Source organism: Seriola aureovittata, chromosome 7 (genome assembly GCF_021018895.1).
Source record: "Seriola aureovittata isolate HTS-2021-v1 ecotype China chromosome 7, ASM2101889v1, whole genome shotgun sequence".
Taxonomy (NCBI): Eukaryota; Metazoa; Chordata; class Actinopteri; order Carangiformes; family Carangidae; genus Seriola; species Seriola aureovittata.
In genome coordinates this window covers 18,956,108-18,974,779 of record NC_079370.1, presented here as the reverse complement: position 1 = coordinate 18,974,779, position 18,672 = coordinate 18,956,108, and the positions used below count along the sequence as shown (strand labels likewise).

Genomic DNA, 18,672 nt, shown 5'->3' with positions numbered 1-18,672 from the left:
CCTTTTGATTTTGGTAATTTGGCATTTTACCTTCACATTACCTTCAGACCAAATTTAACATTCTTTGCTCCATTAGGTTTTGATAATCTAGAATAGATCTAGAATTGGTAGAGAAATAGAAAAGGCTGATGTTCAAGGACAATCATAAAGATAACTAATATTTTCAGTCAATATCACTCTGTAACAGAGGAAAATACAAAACAAACTGTTAAATATGATATTTAAGGATGAATGCTTACTCCTACCAAAGGGCTTCCCTATACCCACAGAGTGGTAACTGCAATGTGTGAGAAGTGCAGGCTATTCAGTTTATTTTCATTTCAAGACAGTGCTTTACTTTCATTCACACTTCCATGCATCCCTCATGGCAGCATTACACAGGAAGGTCCATTACAGGAACTATTATGATAGGATGTGGCCCAGTGATGACAGGTGAATGTATAAAATCTCAGGAGGGCTTATTAACTTGAGCTCAATATTTTGCAATTTAAAGCAAATGGACAATTTTATGGTTCTCTCCTATCACATTTTAAGTAAGAATATTTTCTCACTCTCCTTCACATTCACACTCTTTCATACACACTCCTATTCATATTCTCTCATTTGCCTGCCTTGTTTCTTTCTCACCAATTTCCCTTTCACTTGTAGTCTCTGTCTTTCCAGCATAATTGTGACCTTACCGTCACACTGACTATTGGCAATTTGCTTTCTCTCGTTTCTGATGCTAATGTGCCCCACAGATTTACATTCTAGAACCAGGAGAATAAACCTTTGACCTTCTGCATAAAGAACAAACATTTTATTTCAGCGATAATACTCAGAGCATTAAAAAAAAGTATAAAACTGTCCACATCATGTATATGTCGGCTCACAAAGGTTGTGATGAGAATTGGATTCTCAATGCACTAGTGCACTGCCAAGAGAGAAGTTGTAAATTCAGTAAAAAAGATTTATATCAGACTCTATATAAGTGAATCTTACTTTTCTACATTGTAAGACTAGTCTCTCTATTGTAGAATAGCAAGCCATACAAAAGGCAGGTACAAATACACATACATAGAGATGTATGTAACTATACTTATGAATACCTCCCACAGATGATCTGCACATACAGTGGGGTCCAAAAGTCTGAGACCACTTTCCCATTCACTTAAATGGGAATGTGTTCTGAGATATTTGGACCCCAGTATATATGGTTAAAAACTGTCAATTTCCAATTTTTTTGGCAGCGTCAGTGCTAACATGGTTTATTTTCACTAACAGTGAAGGCCTGATACTTCCTGCTGTTCTCTATTGAATGACAAGACAATAACTATTCAGCAGCACTATTCAATAACTGTTCCATAACCAGGACCTAGAGCGTGCAATACCTATAAAATATGTATCACCCAATAACAAACCCATAATGAGAAGTACAGATGTATACAGTGTCCTTACTGGGGAAATAGGTTCTGATTTGTACACATGCTGTTCCAAATATTTATCAGATAAATGTGTTAAGCACTGTGAATACACCAGCAACATACCTGTCACTCCTTTATATTTGACAAAAGCAAGCATGAGGGGAGAGGCCATATACATGAGTGTAGTCTGCTGGCTGGGTTTATGTTCACATCTATTCACTGAATTTATTATTTAATTTATATTTTATTATCCCTTCTTTGGACATTTCCAAACAATGAAAGAGGACACAGAACCTGAGTTTTATTTTTTTCCAAATTAAAAGGTATTACATTTAAAAGCTTGGCTTCATTCAGGACTGTTAGTTTTCAATAGATAATAAATAAAACAGTCTGGACGTTGTGCTACAGAATAGTGTTCAAAGCATAGAGCTCAGACAAGTACACTGAATGATTGAAAGCAGGCACAACAAGATGGACCACGGCCTTTGTAGGCTGTTTTATAAAAGGGTTTTCAATAGCCCATATATTGTATGAAATATTTTATAATGTCACTTTAAATAACTCTAAAACATCATTATATTTAATTGAAAATCCATTCAGCTACCCATACAGTCTCTCTGTGAGCCCGCCAATTAAATTTAGTAGCACTATAAGTGCCCGTTTGCAATTTTGTAGTCCTCAAAACCTATGTGTGATGTTAGATGTAAATTACTACTTCTCTGGGGCTGGTGATGGTGGTGAAAGGAAGCCTAGGTCACAGGAGAGTGACAACTTATTCAGTGCTTTTATTAAGCAAGTTCCCTAAAGTTTGAGTCGTCGCTTCCTGTGCATCAAGAAGATTTCCTTCGACCTTACTTAAAACTAAAATGCAAAGACAGGTGAGATGCATTTCTCTATTGGAATAGATGTTTTTCTGGCTAAAGCAGCAGTCTGATACTTTTCCTACATATTGCAAAAAGCATAAATATAACAAATCTATTTTAATATGTACTGACAAACCCCTAACACAGTGGGTCACCAAATCACACCTTGTATCATCTGCAGGCAAAACAGAGAGAAAATACTTCATGTATAGTATGTAAAGTTTTGATTGAAACAGACAACATTCAGTTAAACCTGTGTGCTTCCCCATTAGCTGACACCTGTTAGACAAGACACTGGCAGCAATCCAGGCCATCACAAAGGTCAGCTGGCTGTGTGAATCATCCATACCTCACTGATACACAATTACAGATAACAGCAGGTTTAGGTGAAGTTGGCCTCTAAAGTGCTTTGGGCCATGCTGCCAAGTTCTGGGATTATCTAAATCAGAAAGCTAAGCTGTATGCAGGCTATTATTACTGTTCTTATACTACCAACAGTGGAGGAAGACAAAATCCAGTAGATATGCTGTCATGATCCATTAAACATAAATTACTACAAGTGCAAATGAGCACCAATAACTTAGCGTTGTAGAAATATACCCTTTATTTAAAGACAAATTCTCACTTTGTCAACAAAAAACAAATTATACCATCCTCAAGAGAGAAGTGTAGCGGAAACTGAGAGACCTAAATCCTGGGTGACATACAATAAAAACATATGGTCTATTGCTTCAAGCTCAGTTTTCAAATGACAAAGAAGAGAAATGAGAAACCAATGAAAGTTAAATATTAAGTCAGCAAAGGTTGGATTTAAATACAAACCTACTTCCTCTGAAACATGTAATACATGTAATATGCAACAGCTAATGAGAGTCTTTGTGACATTCTATCAGATAAAGTTTAAATAGAGTGTGGGTGCTGTGATGAATTATTGATGATGTAGCACCCAGCAATTAATAACAAAGAATGCAAATGACGGCTGTTTTTGGTGTGAGGGCCAAGGTGTGAAGTAAAAACACAGTGGGCAACTAACATGGCAAGCTAATCACGACACTGAGTTTAAAGTCAGTTTGGAAAAAATCTGACTACTCCAAGGCTCCACACATGCATTGATTTAAAAAAGTTAATGACTTGTCAATAAGGGATCTTTGTCAAATAAAACATGTTTCATCTTTAAATGCTATTCAAATGCTCTAAAGTAGAGCTATGTAGAAATAAAAAAAGACCTATAAATGAATTGGTTCATTAAGACTCCAATGAGCCAGCACTGTAAAGTTCAATGGACTTGTATGTACACTTAGAACAATGCACAATTGCGGACATAAAGTAATTATTATCATTAATGGCTGACATTTACAAGCCTGTGAAAGGACAGATTGGAGTCTGAAATACTTAAATTACCTGTAATTAGAGTAAATTAAAACCAACATGCCACTGCTACATGCATACTGAATATGAGTATGATTGCCATGCCATTGCCATAGATAAAATATAAAGCTGCCCAGTACAAATTTAGTCTTATGATGTAAAATGCTAGGCAATGACTCGTTACTGAAACAGTTGTGGGATAACTGTAGAACAGTTTGTAGGATATTTCGACGAAAAAATAAAAAACCAACTGGTATTTTTGTTGCAGTTTTCAAGATGTTAGTGCCTATAAACAACATCAGCTGTTTCAAAGATAGCAGAGAATTTCTCATCCTCTCAGCAAACTTCTTCCCATTGGGTTGCAGTATCTGAACCAGTGACCTTTACATCCCCAACTCTGTAAGCAACTAATGAGAAATGCAACTCAGGTTGGCGTGCAGTTAAAATAACAGGTCTGCTTCTCAAATGTAAGGATTTGCTTCTTCTAACTGTTGTATTAGTTTATATATCATACAGTTATATATGTATCATTATACTGTATATTGAATACCTGTGGGTTGCATTGTTTGTAATTCAGATAAAGCAATTTAAAGACAGCTTTTTGACATTTCAAGAACTAAATTATTCATAGATATATTTCCAACACCTAAAAATATCAGGGAGGGGATCAATAACTGTAAGTCTAAGGCTCTATAAGAAACAATCTTTAGATGTATCTTTAAGTAGACTGCATATTATAAGTATATTCAAGTGATATTGCTACAAGTTAAAAATATTTACTTTAGCACTATGAACAAATTATAACATTAGAAAAAAATTTGTAATGAAGTCAAGAAGCGTGTTAACCAATTTGCCATCTGATTGAACAGTACGTTGGGAGTGCTACAAACCCATAAGCTATATAGCATGGTAAATGCCATATAGAAAGGTTTTTATAGTTGCTGTTAAGTAGTTACCCCCTGACATTTAAGCCTTAGAGCATCCTATCACTCAACCTCACTGCTCTTATCTAAGAAGAGGTATGTAAGCCTCAGCCTGTCCCAAGACAAAGGATTGAACTGACACTGGCATACTGCCAGTGAAACACAGTCAGAGGGAAATGCATACATTCACTCTCTCAATCAGACACACACTTACACAGGCATACAAAAAAGCACAAATATACAGAGGGCACACACAGACAGAAAGACACATACATTACAGGACTTAATATGGAAAAATCCTGTCTGACAGTACATGTAATTTGTAAATCGTAATATTGACATATCATAATATAGTTCATTTTCAAGATAAACAACTGAGAAGTTGGATAAAATGCCCTATTAGAAATGTCTGATTCTAGCTAACCCAGCTGTCAATTTAAGGTATTTTATCACATTGATGCAAAAATCATATTAAAAAAATCCAATACTGCCATACAGCAGTTCTGCTCTTTTTGCAGCATGGCCTATTACAACAATACTAAAGGGATAGCTAGTGCGATAAAAACAGTAAGTCAAAAATCCTCAACATTACTTATACAATTATATTGCCTAAAGCTACTGTACTGCACTATACATGCTGTGCCTTACTGTATATATTAAAAAATTACAAGCATTCAGACCAATACCCAAAATTTCCTTATGGTAAGGTGTGTATGCAATTATGTCTCTATGTACTCTCACTCAGAGCAGGACACATAATAGAAACACACCACTCATCATTTCCCAGCTCCAAGTCGACACACAAAGAAAATGGCTTCTAATCAAATTTGGCCTACAACAGAATGGAAATTCAAGGCCTAATCTTAAGGAACTGTTACAATCAGGCTACAGACAAATGTGAGTTAATGTTAGTAATTTAGGACAGGTACAGAGACTTTCACAGGATGCAGTATGTACAAAGAAAAAGTGAAGATGAGGCAAAAGTGACGGTACATAGATTACAGTTGACTGATAAATAACTGTGGGCAAAGTTATAAAACAACCTGGCAGGATCTGAATGAAATCATGATTGTCATTGACGTCTTTTTAAGCGCTTCATTTAATCCCTACAATTTAAATGCACACAGTATTATGTGTAATAGAAACATTTCATCTACGTTGGATCTATGATAAAAATCACAAAATTAACTGCATGAGGTTCTTCAAACTGCTACAAACCTTTATATTGACCTAGACAAAGATTACAGATCTCACCGTTAGCCAAGTTAGTTCAAATAAAGGACAATGTGGGTTTATTAAATCAAGAGAAGAGGGAGGGCGAGACTATGTGAAATACAAATTGAAAAGAAAGGTAGAGAGAAAGAGAAAACAAGAGCTTTTAATTCCAAATAGCAATCTGTAATTGAGTGGCTTGTTTTTAGGCCCAGAATAAAAACACAGTGCATACACTGTTGTTGTTGTGGAGACAACAAGTCCCAGCCTACCATTGTTGAGTTTATGAGACTCATTATTTTCGGTTTTATTTTCACACAAGCTTCAATCACTAACTTCGCTCAGAGTTCTCAATTCTATCCCAAGGCCTTCTCAAGGATGGAGTGTACAGAAATGACCCCTCTTAAACCACAACTTATGAGTTCTGGACTTAGACCACATGATGAAACTTGATCTTAAAATTGAAACTTGAGTTTAAATCACTGAAAAAGCTGTGGGATATGGTTGAAAGTTCTGGAAAAAGCTAGAAGTGAACCTTGGCTTTACAGTATTTGATCACTGTAGGAAAATGGGAAAAATGCCATTAAGCTACTGATCATGCATCTGTATAATCTGGCTCATAAAATGGAAATTTGGAGTGATCAGTATCAATAATATCTGGCAGCAGTTTTTAATGGTGATCTGAAAAAAAAATCTGATTCCAAGCCCTGCAATCTACCGAGATCTATCAAAAGCCTTGGCATGCCTTTCATTTGATCTCCCCAGCTGCTGTAGGCCAATGCCATTCTATAATGAGAGCCAGCACCCCACTACTACTACAAGTATTGAAGTGAGTAAGCATCAGGTTATTGGATCCGATCCAATATTCCCCTGACAGCCATTCAGGTGCTGTTTCCATGGCAGACTGAATGTACTTCCATGTGATTACAGAACACAATGATGAGAGTTATATTGCACTTGTGACAGGTGCAAAAATAAAATCATTCCATAATTATACCTTAATCCTGCTGGAAGGAAGGTATAACATCATCGCTGTTAAACTGAAAATCTAACTTTTTGAGATGCAGGCTACAGTCATCTAAGGGCATAGCTTACAACTGCAAGGTTCCATTTTTCAGGACATGCATGGAGAGTCCTACAAGGACAGACAGTTGTCATTTTTGGACCCTTAAACTATTGACACAAAACTTACAAAATCAAAAATTGGAACCAATTATGACCCAGATTTAGAAATCATCAGAATCATCAGAACCACACAGTCTTGGCCCTAAGAAATGTCAAAAAACTGATTAAAAAATATCATCACTGTAACTGACAAATTAAAAGTGATAACCAAGCACAGAGCCAAGATTTGTCTTACTCTGTGTTTACTAGTGGAAAGAACAAAGTGTTTCCTGTCATTATGTTTTACATTCACAGAACAAATCCAAAAATACTAATCCTGGTATTTTGTTTTGCTAAGAAATATCTCAATCACCTATTTGCTTTCACTTCACTGATGCTATCCACTATTTTTTACCAGGGAGATTCTCTTAAAGAGCACTCCTCTCTGGCAGATTTGCTACTGGGACTGTGCTGACAGGCAAACTGACCTGGTGCACAAGAGGAGCTGGCAGATAGTGACCATGTAGCACAGAGCCCTAGGCTGCCCAGATGCCAGTATGCCCATGCTACAGTTGCACGAAAGAAGAAACGTTAGCTGAAATCAAATAACAGTGCCATCACAGCAAAGTTCACAGACGCAATTAAGAATCTTTGCAAAGGTTTAAGAGAAGGGAACACAAAAAATGCATAAAAATACAGGCACAAGGACCAACACCGAAAACTAGGGAAGAGCTCCAGTTGCACAAGCCATCTATATTTATTTATACACATTATCTTATAAGCCTATTAAGAATTATTTTAAAAAGGTGCGCTGGAAATGTCTTTATTGAAGGACAATATATCCTTTGAATATGAGACTATACAAGGACATTTCATTTATGTTTTTAGGGAATTGTTATTATTGTTCTTGTGCTTTAAGAGGTTTTAAATCTGTCTCAACAAGTCATTTTTCAAAAAGCTGAACTGCTGAACAATCAAATCAATCTTTTAGCGGTGCCTGAAAAGACTACTACAGTGGCATTCATACTGTATGATAAAAATTGTACCATTAAGATGAATAACCATTTATAATCAATTCTTCTGCAACCACAAATCAGTTACACAGAATACAGCTGACAAACAGCAGTATATATAGAAAAGCTGTAGAGAAAGAGCAATTTCCATGTAGGCTGTCACTGAGATGAAGACATGGTAAAATAAAAGTTATTCAATCTTCTTTTATGCTAGCGATGCCCTTTGTGATTTGACTGTGAAACACTAAACTGAATCCTGGCTTGTTAAATTAATGTTTCCCTTATGCATTAGTTGGAATTAGCCCTGGGTGTATGGGCAATCAGTGACTTTTGGAATCAGGTTTGAATAAGCTCAAATTAATTATAGCCTGCATTACCCAGATAATTGGTTTCTTGATATTGTTATTTCTTTGCCTTTCTCTGCATATGCCAAATGCCTGAACATTTTTGTGCTTGAAACAACAAAACTGCTGGAAAGTGGGTGACCTTTTAATAAAGTATGAAAAAAACCCATTAGAATTTCTATCGCTCACCTGCTATGCTAAATTAGTTTTAGTTTAAAGGTCACATTTGTTTGTTTGCTAAAAATACATACTGTATGAGTAGAATGACCAGAAATTTGCATTTTTTTCAACAGGGTAGGAAAATAGACACATGTCTGGAAAGGAAAGCAATTCCATTAAAATTCCATCTGGATGATAAAACAAATGGAACCACAAAACAAAAAACTGTGGTTATATTTACCGCAAAGTATGGATAGGGCAGGATGCAAGTTTGCTGGGTATAAAACAGCTTAATGTGTGTTTGTTTGCTTTAAATACAATGAGTTCAGGAAAGCATTGCACCCTGTGAACAGGAGGTAAGTGAGACGTAAGTTTGAGCACAACTGATTATAGCAAAATTCAAAATTATTCTTTAAGCTTTTGTCTATGTCTGTCTACATGACAGTATAGGTTTATTGAATTTTAGTGAGTGAAACAAAGAAAATAACTTTTAGCAAGTTACAGTTACCAACTCCAGGAAGTTACTGGTCACAGCCAGAAAATAGTCCAGCATGACCCCTCCCATTAAATTGCAAATTATAATTTTTACATTGTTTTTTGTTCAACCAAACAAAAATAAAAACATGTAATCAATGAGTTTCAGCTTCACCTCTTGATACAGTCAGTCTAGCAGTTTCCAGTCATTAAGCTTTAAGCTAAGTTGGCTGCTGGTGGTTTTAGCTTTATATGTACCTTGACAATGGTATTTCTCCTCTCCTCTAACTCTTGGCAAGAAAGTAAATAAGTGTACTTCACAAACTGTTTAAGTATTCCTTTATACCGAGTCTTTGTTTAAATTCTGTTGTTTTCCTTATAGTGCCACCCAATTATACAATTGTCACATCAATAATTAACACATAATAATTAGTGCTTAATTAATGAATTAATTGTGTTAACTTGAGGTACACGGATGTGTGTGTGCATATTTTGTGGATTTGTGTAATTCAGTGTTTGCTCTTTTGTACATGCATGTGAGTGGTACCGTTTAACCACTTAGGTCTGATCTATGGTGGCTGATAAGGGCAAACACATTGGAATGGCACAAAACACTTCCACTAGGAGAAAATGTGCTGCAAATTCAGAAAAAATGCCAATTCAAAAATACATACGAAAATACAAGACAAATACAACAATGGAAAAGTGCTGCGAATGAAAAAACGTCCTGCAGGAGGCCAAAACAAATACACTAATAGCAAACATGCTGCAAATACAGAAAAAATGCTAAAACAAAAATGCACAAACCCCTACAACAAATGCAACAGAAAAAAATACTGCATATCCAGGCAGCACCACAGAAGATCTCCAGTCCTCTAAGGTGTGCGCTAAGAGGAACAGCTTGAGCTGTAGACCGCACATATATACATAGACGCTGCATTGGCCGCTGAAGCGTACATCAACGTCACTGCTGTTATAGCCTAAACCATCACAATTATAAGTAATTTGAGACAAAACTTTTTTTTCTACTCCATGTAGATCATAAAGCATTAAGTATAAAACTGACCCACTTTAATCAGTTGACAAATGAAAAAAACACAACTCCTGTTTACTTGTATTTGTTTACAGGCCAATTTTGCCCAGTTTTATATGGTGACAACTGAATTTGCAGCATGTTTCTCCTAATGGAAGCGTTTTCGGCCATTGCAGCATGTTTGCCCTTGATGACCACCGTACTGATCACCTTACCTGCCATACTACTGGTTCCATGTGATCAGCTGTTGTGGACAGGCAGACACTCAACACAATGGTGTGAGAGGCTGAGGTCAGGGCACTGGCGATGATGGCATCCCGCATGGAGAACGGCAGCATAGTGTAAACCACAAACACAATGAACAGGAAGAATGACACCTGTGGAGAGAATGACAAAGAAGATGAGAGCGATGGATAAACAAGAAAAGAAAATACAGACAGAGATAAAATCAGTGTTGACAGTCACTGTAGGGAAAGAAAACCATGACCCAGGAAGTCTGAACACTATGAACACTGCTTGTTGAAGTCAAACTTATTTATGTACGGCTATTAAGTAAAGAACAAAAAAACAGGCCCTCTCTATGAGAGGTATTTGATATAAAGAGACTCACTGACAGGAGAAAAAAGTGGAAAGGACATATAATACAATAAGCATATACAGTATGAATGCTGTGTAATAAATAGTCGACCCATAACAACATTTTCAGAATCTCCAGTTTATATTAGCTCCCTTGATTTCTGGAAGCAAAAATGGGGACAATCAGCTCTAACACTTCAAACCTGACACCTTCAATGCAGCACGTGTAGCACTTCCCTTTTTACCCAAGCTACACACATACTTCTTTAATACGTGTCCTGCTGCAGGGTTAAAGCAGCTCATCTGCTGTTGTGCATGGACAGAAAGAGGCCAGTGTTCTGTTCTGCAGCCAGGTGCCAGTTAACCTTTCTTGAGTTATTTGCAGGGCCAGTGGGAAAGTGGGGTTAGTGTGTAGGGGGCAGTGAGATGGAAACAGGAAAGAAAAGCAACAGCGCAAGAGGAGGAGGGGTGACTAAAAATGAGAAAAAACAGTACTTCCTCTGTTTAAGCTTGGGTGACTAACATACAGTTCTACACTTATACTTTCTTAGTAGCTAACTACTGAATGTAAATAGTAGCAAATATCAAAGGACAGTTGTCTTTAAGAAAACGCTTAATTAAAATTATGCTCAAATGAATAATGTGTCTTCTGCATTTGCAGACCTCCTGCTGCTTCACTCCTGATAAACATAGGAAATATTTTCTAATTAGCTGAATCATGATCATCTGTTGTAGGCATCTAATCTTCTAATGGTTTAGCATGTTAAAACAAAATGCAACCATTATATTCAAGAGTGTTTTTATTTTCACTGTAGTAAGTTTGAATATAATGCAGTATTAGTGCAACACATGATACATGGAAGGTACAACACATATCTTTAATCATAAATAGCTTTTTAGGAGCAATTAAAACCAATTTATAAATTTCTTTTTGAAAGATCATAAATCATAATGATCATCATAATAAAATCAATGTTTTTCAAGCATAGATCATTTCCGGCAATTGGACTGTGCTGTAAATTGTATCTTTTGATGAAATTCTGCTTTTGGTTGCTCTATGATAGCGTGATCAATAGGGAAGCAGACTGTGACTGTTCCTCCAAGAATAGAAGAGCAGAAGTCAAGAGAAGTGGAAATCAGTATGATGTACCAGAAAAGTAAACACTTCAAAATGAAAATTGAAATAGAATTAGCTGACAACTGTGTTTTTATTCTTGTAAAAAAAAATCTGTCTAACAAGTCTAACAATTTTCACAAAATCCATTGTATCAAAATAATGATTATATATCATGTCACTGACATGTTCATATTCTTATATATTTTATACTTTTGTTGTAAGTGCAGGTCACAGTACATTTAATGTATTATTGATCAGTATACAATTTACTAATGGCATAACTCAAGCTGTATCACACCCATCATGCTGGAGGAGGATGTCACTCAGTGGCCAGTATAGTATGATCTTTTCATAAAATACCAGTATCACCTTGATATATTGATAACCTGATATATCACTCTACCCACAAACCCCTGCATGACTGCCACTGGAGAGCAGGTGCAATCTTTTGCCCGTAATTTACTGGGGATGAAGAAAGAATCAGAACAAAAAGAATCCCTTTCAGCAAAGGTTATGTTAGGCATCCCCTTATTCAGTTGGATCATCTTTTAAGTTTGTTTTTTTCAAATCAACTACAATGAAAGGCCACTCAAAACATAAGCCATCATTTGATGATTAGCTGAAATGCTCCAAGTGTCATTTGGCTGAAATGGAGAAGATGGTCCCAGCCTTTTCTTTTAAAAAGGCATCATGACAATTGTCCTCTTGATACACTGAGCACAGTCATTACAAAATCGATCTAAATATTAATTCCTGACAATTAAGTAAAGTACTTTGTGTTAACAAGATCATCACAGCTCTTGATCTGCTGTAGAGAGTAAATATTTGTTGACATATTACGTTACCAGTTACACTCCAGTTTTTATACGACAGTAAAGTGCTGTCCTGTCAAAAAGAATCCTGAAGGCTATAATGCAACAATAATGTAGTATTTCTTAATGTCTCTCAACCACGACAAAAAAAAAAAAAAAAAATGCTTATTACAATTATTTCCTACCGACAGAAAATTATGACTAGTTTTTATTCCTAGATGAGCAGTTGTAGTGATGGTTACTGCTGTTATTTCCTGCAGTGTTTACAGAGCATGAACAGGTACTGTAATCTGGACCTTCATACAGGGAGCCCATGACTGATGCTGAATGTCTTAAACAGCAAGGACAAATATGTATAAAGTTATCGCACTAAAAACAGATACAGGTATTAAACAAGTCGCAATTATTGTTAATTGTTAATAAATATGGAATATGAAATTAGATCGCCTCCACCTAAGAAATATATATGTCCATATCCCTTGGACACATAAAGGCTGTAAGTGTTTGATTTGTTTTAAAAGCATGCATGAAATGAAAGATAGCCCATGAAGTGTATAATTTGTTTCCTGTACACAACAAAGGAATGGCTAGCTTTTTAGGCCACCTGAAATGGCTTATTTCATTGCCAGGTCTGTGCCTTTTTTCCTCTGTTGAATGACAGTATTGATGAGATCAGTGGCGGCTTCTGGTCTTATAAGGAGGGGAAGCTCATTTTCGGCATACATCATAAAATGTGTCCATTTATTTATATGTAAATTCGCAGAGTGACAGAAGAGAGTCGCCAAACACAACGCTAGTTGTTTTTAACAAAGACAAAGTCGCTGAGGATCAGTAACGTCTCCAGATCAACTCCGAGCAACGGAATGAAAAACTTGAGAAATGCTCCGGTGCATGCTTATACTTCAAGATCGCTGATTCGCTCATTTCGCTGTCAATCAAAAAGGGACTCAGCCTCAGACAAATCATCCAATCATCATGCAGAAGCCGAGCGTCCGGGCTAGCCCACTGCCCCATAGACCCCCAGAGACGCTGAGCGTCCAATGGGCGGGACAAAGCCCAGCATTTATCCAATGACCGTCTAGTTTCGCTGCAGTGGAACAACCCACTCTATGCTTCCCCATTGAAGCCAGTAGACGCTCGGTGTCTACACTGTGTAAAGCACTGTGGCGCTGCGGGCATGAATGAGAAGGAAGTCGTGTCGGTTACCTGTGATAAGTAGCTGATTCTGAACAAAAGATGAACGTGTTCTAGCGCATATTTAGTCAATGAAATGCACACACAACAGTATATATTTGACCACTTATTTTGTTGACATTTTAGGGGAAGCTGAGCTTCCCTTGCAGTCTTAGAGCAATCGCCACTGGATGAGACAGTCTATAATCAGAGGCAAACTACTTGTCAAGATGAGTAACCTCTGATTTCTGGAGGTCCATTGGAAAAGGCACATAGTAAGCTGCCAGCGCACAGTATCCTGGCTTCTTGAAGTCAACTTGAATATCTTCCTAGTCTGTAGTGATTTGTCTCATCTGCTGCATTCACATTGTACCACCAATTTCCCTTATTAGTTATAGAACAACTATGGCCACCAAACTGTATCACCCGCTCAGCCCAACCTTCGCAACAACTGTCTCTTTTTCGCAATCAGTGGAGCTTATCTTTATAGATCCGCAGTCTGGCATTTCCATTTTCCCTTCTATTTAAGCCGTTTACATGACTGCATAAACCAATAGCTCCCTGCAATAATCCCTTCTGCATGACAGAAAATATTATTTTGAGTATCCAGAGAAAAGGCTTTTTTTTTTTCAAAAGCAAGGGTGGTGCGCAGATTTGAGTCCAACAAACATGCAACTGTGCTTGTACCTCTTGACAGCTTTGCATCTGCAAGAATCATTGTTTTAATGGACTGTCACTATTAAAACAAAAGTATGTCTAAAGTAAAACAAAACGGTTATTTGATTAACTAATCAATCAGCAGAAAATTAATTGGCAACTATTTTAATAACTGATCATTTTATTTTACAAGCCAAAAAGCCCCACATTTGCTTGTTGAACACACAATATGTAACATTCTACTACTATGGGGTCTCTCAATCAAAACAATAACAAAAGACAGAGTTCAATGATGTTGTGAAGCAGTTATTGTCATCACCACCATTGCCATCAATGTGGTCAGCATCTCCCAGGTAGAATTCCTTCAGTTTCAAATTATCCACACGGACCTCTGCCTTTTCAAAACAAAATCACTGAATGAAGAAATTTCACATTAAAAATCAGTGGATGGGGCTGCAAGGGTTGGCTCACCTCATTTCTATGATAACTTAAGATCCAGTAATCCAATAGTTGCCTAGTTAACATAATATAATTAAATAAATAAACGGCCAAGATCTAAAAACTGTATCGTAAAAATTATGTTTAGAACTGGATAAAAAGTGAACTTATGGCAACTTCTGGCAGACAACCACCATTCTGACGCATGTGCAAAGGGGATATGACACTATGGAGTTGATGCTTTTCTTTGTCTTACATGATATATAATAAACTGAAGATTTTTAGGGTTTGGACACTTAATCAAATAAAACAAGAAATTAAAAAAAAAAAAGAAGTTTGATTAATTTGCTCTCTTGTTTCTTTGTGTTGGTCTCTGCAGAAAGCAGTTGCGTTACGGCAACCCAGGAAAGAACTGTTTCCAATCTCTCTACGCCACGGCCTGACCAAGCCTTAATTGGGCACAGTCTTATTTCATTCTTACAATGTCATGGCTCAGTAATGCTGGCAACAAGAGTGTAACCATAATGCAAACATAAAGACAGAGTGGAAGCCTTTTTGAGGCAGCCAACTGAGAAGAGGTTGCAGGATTAGAAAAGTAGGCAACAATGGTAGGAATTCAATTGTCCTGTGCCAACATTACCAATCTGGCAAGAAGGAGAATGGTGAATAGTCATCTTTTTATGTGTGGTGAAATGAATAAACTAATCACAGCTGTGGAGAGGTTTTTCAGATGACCAGCAGAGGTGAGAACACTAACTAGGGGTGACCAGTCTTGAGACGAAAGTTTCCCCCCCCCAAAAAAAAAAAAAAGAAGAAAAAAAAAAAAAAGACAAAAATGTAAATGTGGCAGTATTCCTGATTGTAGATCAGAGTAGAACTTCATTATTACAGCTTGTGCTTATGCTGCAGTGCTTCTGCGGTGTAGCAAATGTAAAAATGTATGTATCAAAACAGAACTAAAAAATCCACAGTAAAACAAGAAGCACCAGATCATAAACATTTTCTCCTGTTTGTTAATATCCATTATGTCAAAAGAGGGATAAGAAAACATTAATGTACTTCTTATTACAACAGAGAGATGCTAATTGCTGCTAAATATCATCTAGCAAGGCAAAATAATATGCTTAAGAGTCCAGAAAGCCTTCTTTCTAAATGACTGCTCTGAAATCCAATGCTGCTAACTCAATCATGAAACTGTATCAAGGATAATGGAGAGGCTGCTGGGGAAAATACACCTGCTGAGTTATCCTGTAAACTTGATACTTGACGCAGTAATAAAAACAGTGATGGGCATTCGTCCTTGTGGTTAATGCAAGCACATAAGGACCCTCTCCCTGACAATTAAGTGGACAAGGCTTTTTGTGTTCCATCATGGTACAGTCAACTCTGCCTCTACCCATGAATCAATTCCTTGATAATGACACTGAGGAGGGTTTACAAAACAAATTATAGAGATGGAGTGTCCGATTACGTCAGGCTTTTAGTCTACAGTCTGTGGCAAAGATTAGTTTATAGGCTAGATTTACAATGTAGAGCCTGTGTCTATATGAGCTTTTACTGTGTGTGTCAGTCTGCTAAACCCTAAAAAAAAAGACAGAAATGCTCATCACTACTTATACTGATTAAATGTAAGTAAAAAGGTTTTTCTATAGTGAAGACGCAGAATTAAACGCAGAAGATAAGAAATTCCTTGCTTTGTAATTTCAACAATCAGTCAGGCAAGTCATCCTTGATCCCTGAGATAAAGTAAAATGTTCAACACAAAAATTACAGACTTTTTTCAAAACTTTAACCTGTTTTAAGAAAATTACTCCTCCTATTTAAATCTGTCTGCCTTCCTCCCTTATCACTACTCTATTTGCCTGTCTTCTCTATCAGTAGTTCCTGTCCTACTTTTGCCATCTACCCTCCTCTTTACTATTTTATACTGGCAGGCCTTTTCCTTCACTCCAACTCCCTTTTGCCCACCTCTGCTTTAAAGGCTAATGAGGCTGGCTGTATACTCACAAAGGAGTGTGTGTGTGAGAGTGTCTGTGTATGTGTGTGACTGAGAGACAGTGAGGGAATCAAGAGAGACAGAGAGGAGGAAGGGAGGAAAGGAGGCAGGGTCCAGACATCTCTCAGTGAGGGGTAGAGACTGGACCACACAGATAAGCCCTTCTCCTCACCGTCAGCAAAGAGAGAGGACTTTGTGGGGAGAGGATAAGCATCCAATTGATTTCAGGTTTGAAAATGGAAATTGTACTGTATACAAACTAACTCGGGGAGGGTGGTTGCAGTGAGCACAACAACAGCTGAGGAAAAATTCTGAGCCTCTGTGCTATTTCTTTTAACTGACAATGTACTGTACTGACAGTGCAGTTTGTATTGTAACTATATCTTGTTCTCTCACTGTCACTCTTTGAGGATGTCAACACCAATAATAGTTATTTTGACAGCTGACTATGACCCCTATGTGGGGAAGCTGCTTCATGCCACTAGAGTTAAAAAAACAAACATATGGAGCACAATAAGGAACTCAATTAGTTTTGTCCAAACCGTAGTAGAAATGAAACTAAATTATATTAAATTATAAGTGCCATCTGGACTCAAACTGTTTGGATAAGCTCCACAAGTCATGTTATTTCCTGCAGTCAAGAAGTCAATTTAGCTTGTTAGCAGGCTTTATGGAAACTAATGTGTAATGACAAAAAGAATAACAGAGAGAGGGATATTTCCAATACTGTAAAATGAAGCTGCAGGAGGACTTACTAGGAGGTGATCATACAGTTTGTCCACCATCGTTTTCAGACAGTTTCTTCCCCTATGTTAAGTATAACAATGGCTTTTATTTAGGCAATGGTAATTGACAACAGAAAAGGTGTCCTATCAGAGCTGTTCTATCAGAAGAATGCACATTAGTATGTCGAGAGTAATACAAAACAATGTGTAACACAGTTAAGAAAAGGGTAAGACGTGAGGACAGCTTATTAAAGCAATGGCAGCACAGAGCCTCCACATCACGCTGCATATCCCTGACCTCAGCTTCTTCTTAAAGCCAAAGTGTTATATTTGGTCACATATGGTCTACTAGTCTAATCAGCAGATTTTTAATTATATGAAAAGTTTATTACCTACATGTATTATGGTGTCATTTTGGTCAACCATGTGTCTAAACAGATGCTTTATGTGCTGTTTTGTACTATATTAGATGGCATTCGTTGACAGTAACAGTCAAAGGTCATTATCATGGCCAATTTAACATGGGGATAACAATACAAGAAACACAAGGCAAACAGGAATGCAAACAAGAACTTTCTGTTACTTAATGAAAAAAAACAAAAAAACAAAAACAGCACAAGCTAATTAAAGATGAAATAATGCCATCACTGACTAGATAATGCTGGAGATATATATATATATAAAAAAAAAAGAGAAACTGGCCATGTTGCAGAAAACTTATCCTCCAAACCACATTTTCACACACATTGAATGACTACTGCATAAATATTGAATGAGATTTTCAGGTAACACTGACTGGTGGACTATAGTAGAAGTTGCATGGTAATCCTTGTGCAGTGGTTGCAAAATTGTTCTTCTGTGATCAATCAAATTAAAAGTGTATACAGTGTAGCGTCTATGGGTATAGAATATTTCAATAAATATTTAATGCAACCCTTTTCTCGTGAGTGTTGGCTGACTTTGACTTGCACAACAAAAAATCAAGTGGGGGAATAGACCACAGTTTCTCATCTACAGAAATAACAGATACATAAATCTGCTGTAGGAAAAACATGAGGATCACATCCTGCATCATAAACCACTATCATAAATGAAAGATGAAGCTTTCAACAGGTTTTAAGAACCTCAGCATATTTCCTCTCCTCATTTTCTTTGCCATGTATTCCTACATTCTCTTCATGTCATGTAGAACCCTACAAGCAACTACAACCAGTTTGGGGTATATAGTTAATTTGAAGAGCCCTTGATGGGAATCTCAGTGTTTATAGGAGTTTATAGGATT

At 36.9% G+C, this 18,672-nt stretch overlaps 1 protein-coding gene across 1 annotated transcript in view; it reads right to left on the bottom strand.

Annotated features, from left to right (window-relative positions):
* adcy2a (adenylate cyclase 2a) overlaps positions 1 to 18,672 on the bottom strand; it is a 75,036-nt gene that overhangs the window by 38,940 nt on the left and 17,424 nt on the right. The window contains exon 4 of the mRNA XM_056379908.1: positions 10,112 to 10,273. Within this exon, the coding sequence (XP_056235883.1) occupies positions 10,112 to 10,273 (162 nt within the window). The remainder of the gene's footprint in view (positions 1 to 10,111; positions 10,274 to 18,672) is intronic.